Source organism: Scylla paramamosain, unplaced genomic scaffold (assembly GCF_035594125.1).
Source record: "Scylla paramamosain isolate STU-SP2022 unplaced genomic scaffold, ASM3559412v1 Contig171, whole genome shotgun sequence".
Classification (NCBI taxonomy): domain Eukaryota; kingdom Metazoa; phylum Arthropoda; class Malacostraca; order Decapoda; family Portunidae; genus Scylla; species Scylla paramamosain.
Window position 1 is genome coordinate 70,001 of NW_026973836.1, and position 2,500 is coordinate 72,500.

General features: G+C 43.7%; 2 protein-coding genes across 26 annotated transcripts in view; both read right to left on the reverse strand.

Annotated features, from left to right (window-relative positions):
* The window catches only part of LOC135099658 (uncharacterized), a 15,081-nt gene extending 15,049 nt beyond the window's left edge, over positions 1-32 (reverse strand). For all 25 annotated transcript variants that reach the window (XM_064002038.1, XM_064002036.1, XM_064002037.1 and 22 more), the window contains exon 1: positions 1-32. This exon is cut by the window's left edge and continues 43 nt beyond it. The gene's annotated coding sequence lies outside the window, so the exon portion shown is untranslated.
* Positions 33-1,204: 1,172 nt separating this feature from the next.
* On the reverse strand, positions 1,205-2,485 carry LOC135099657 (uncharacterized). Its single transcript, XM_064002033.1, has 3 exons — positions 2,260-2,485; positions 1,718-1,899; positions 1,205-1,312 (listed from the first exon to the last, which is right to left on the reverse strand). The coding sequence occupies exons 2-3, from the start codon at positions 1,884-1,886 to the stop codon at positions 1,215-1,217; spliced, it is 267 nt and encodes an 88-aa protein (XP_063858103.1). The 5' UTR covers positions 1,887-1,899; positions 2,260-2,485; the 3' UTR covers positions 1,205-1,214.
* Positions 2,486-2,500: the final 15 nt, after the last annotated feature.

Genomic DNA, 2,500 nt, shown 5'->3' on the forward strand with positions numbered 1-2,500 from the left:
TCCACCACTCATTGTTTGGGGGTGACGGTTCTGTGGGAATGGAAGATAATTAGATTTTCTCTCATATCAAGTTGAAATGGTTTAGCTCTCTCTCTCTCTCTCTCTCTCTACTCTCTCTCTCTCTCACTCTCTCTCCTTCTCTCTCTCTCTCTCTCTCTCTCACAATTGATTCCAAAGGCCACAAAGATGATTAGCAGAGGTTTTTGTGAGTGTTTCTCCTGACAGTAATGTAGGAATGTTGTTAATTTGTCACTAAAACCATAAAAAACATCCTTAAAAACCTGTGCTACTTTGAATAGAGCCTTTTAAAAGTGTGTTTCTCCCATCAGTCGAGAAATGTAGTTATTTATTTACATTTTATATATAACACACACACACACACACACACACACACACACACACACACACACACACACACACACACACACACACACACAGGTGGTCTGGCAGGAAAGTGCTATGAGAAATATACAAACGCATAGCAAGGCAAGGCACACAGCTTTCACACTCACCTCACACTCACTAACACTCTTTCAACACCTTAACCTTTGTTGGGGAAGAGAAACACTACTGTCTTAACCTTACAAATACACTTATTATAGCTTATCTCTTACATGTACCAAGACAAGGCACACAACTTTCACCGTTACTCTCACCCACAACAATCTTTCAATGCGTTAATCCTTGTTGGGGAAGAGAACCACTAAAATATTATCTCCTACAATTATATTTAAATACTCACTCAACATGCAACACGTCAGCCCTTTATGGAGACAAGAAGCACTCCTACCCTAATCTTACAAAACCACTAATTAAAATCTTATCTCCTACATATACCAAAACCAAAACACACAATTTTCAGCCTCATTCACTCAGCACACAACACGTCAGCCCTTGATGAAGACGAACAGCACTCCTACCCCAACCTTACAAAACCACTAATTAAAATCTTATCTCCTACATATACCAAAACAAAAACACAATTTTCACCCTCATTCACTCAGCACACAACACGTCAGCCCTTTATGAAGACGAACAGCACTCCCTACCCAATCTTACAAAACCACTAATTAAAATCTTATCTCTACTTCACTTAACCATCCATACACCAACCTTGTAACTCCACACAAGACAAGACACCACAGTCATCCACATCTATCTATGCCACACTGACTCCTGAAGGGCTGGTGGTGCACTGGGTGGAGCGAAGGGCATCAGCTCCACCACTCTGGGATGCCTGTGGGGGACTTCATACGAGACCAGCGAGTACCTCTTCCGCATTCAGGGTCCCCTCCACCCTCTCGCACAGTACCTGAGGGCATGAGGGGGTGGTGAGAGGGGTAAGAGGGTTGTGAGGGAGGAGGGAAGAGATGAAATGTGGTGAAAAAACAGAGGAGAACACAGGTGAAAAGGGAAATTGAAAGTAGAGAAGAGGGAAAGGAAGAAAAGGGAAGAGATGAAAAGACAAAGAAGGAGAAAAGAGAGAAAACAGAATTATAAACACAATTTTTGATATCACATCTAAAAATCTCTCTCTCTCTCTCTCCTCTCTCTCTTTAGTGCTCCTTCAAAAATTCTCTCTCTCTCTTTAGTGCTCCTTCAAAAATTCTCTCTCTCTCTTTAGCTCCTTCAAAAATCTCTCTCTCTCTCTCTTTACATCATTCCTTCAAAAAAATACACTTGGGTAAGAGGCTTTAACAAATATTCATGTTATCACCTGCTGTCAAGGTACTGCTCACCACAGCCAATGAACACCAGTACAGAACACACAGCACCAGCAAGTCACACACCTCCAGGGACGCCCCACTGATGACATCCAGGGGGTCTATCACACTGCCCCAGGACTTGGACGTCTTGTGGCCGCCACCATCACCCATGGAGGCCATGCAGCAGCACAGTCTGGGGGAGGGGAGGGTCATATTAACACAGGTGATATAACACAGGCAATACTGGTAACAATTAATATCACGTTACATAAGAGGAAGGAAAGGTAACACACAGGTAGTCAATTCTTTCAGTCTATCGCCATCTATAAACATTATTAGCCTTCTGAAATCTGCATCTTTTTATCAAACAATTAAGTAATGCTAGAGTTTACAGTATTAACAGATATTTTAGTTATTATACCAATGAATATATGGACTAATTACACGCCTACAATTAGTTACCAGAGTTTGTGATAATACATAAGACAAAGGAACAAAAACAAGATTAATAAGAGAGGACAGAACCAGGAGACCAAGACCCAGACGACCTCACCTCAAAGGAAAGCCTCCCCGTCAAGTCGAGTCCCGGCATGACCACCTGAGCCACCCACAAGAGGATGCCGTGACTCGTCTTCAAGGTCGTTGCGTAGAAGCGAGCAAGGTCAGGCATGGTCTCTCCCCTCCCCTGACCCGGCCAGCCCAGCGAGGCAAAGGGAGGGACCAGAGGAGTAACAGGTGTCCAGATCTTCCCTCCTGCTGGGTGGACATGGAGGTCATGGGTGTGCCTGGGGAGG

Bases quoted from the DNA above. Each gene is read 5' to 3' on its own strand.
- LOC135099657 (XM_064002033.1), bottom strand. From the start codon at position 1,886: ATGGCCTCCATGGGTGATGGTGGCGGCCACAAGACGTCCAAGTCCTGG. The intron at 1,313-1,717 runs GTGATAACATGA...TCATGCCCTCAG, and splicing joins GAGCAGTACCTTGACAGCAG to GTACTGTGCGAGAGGGTGGA.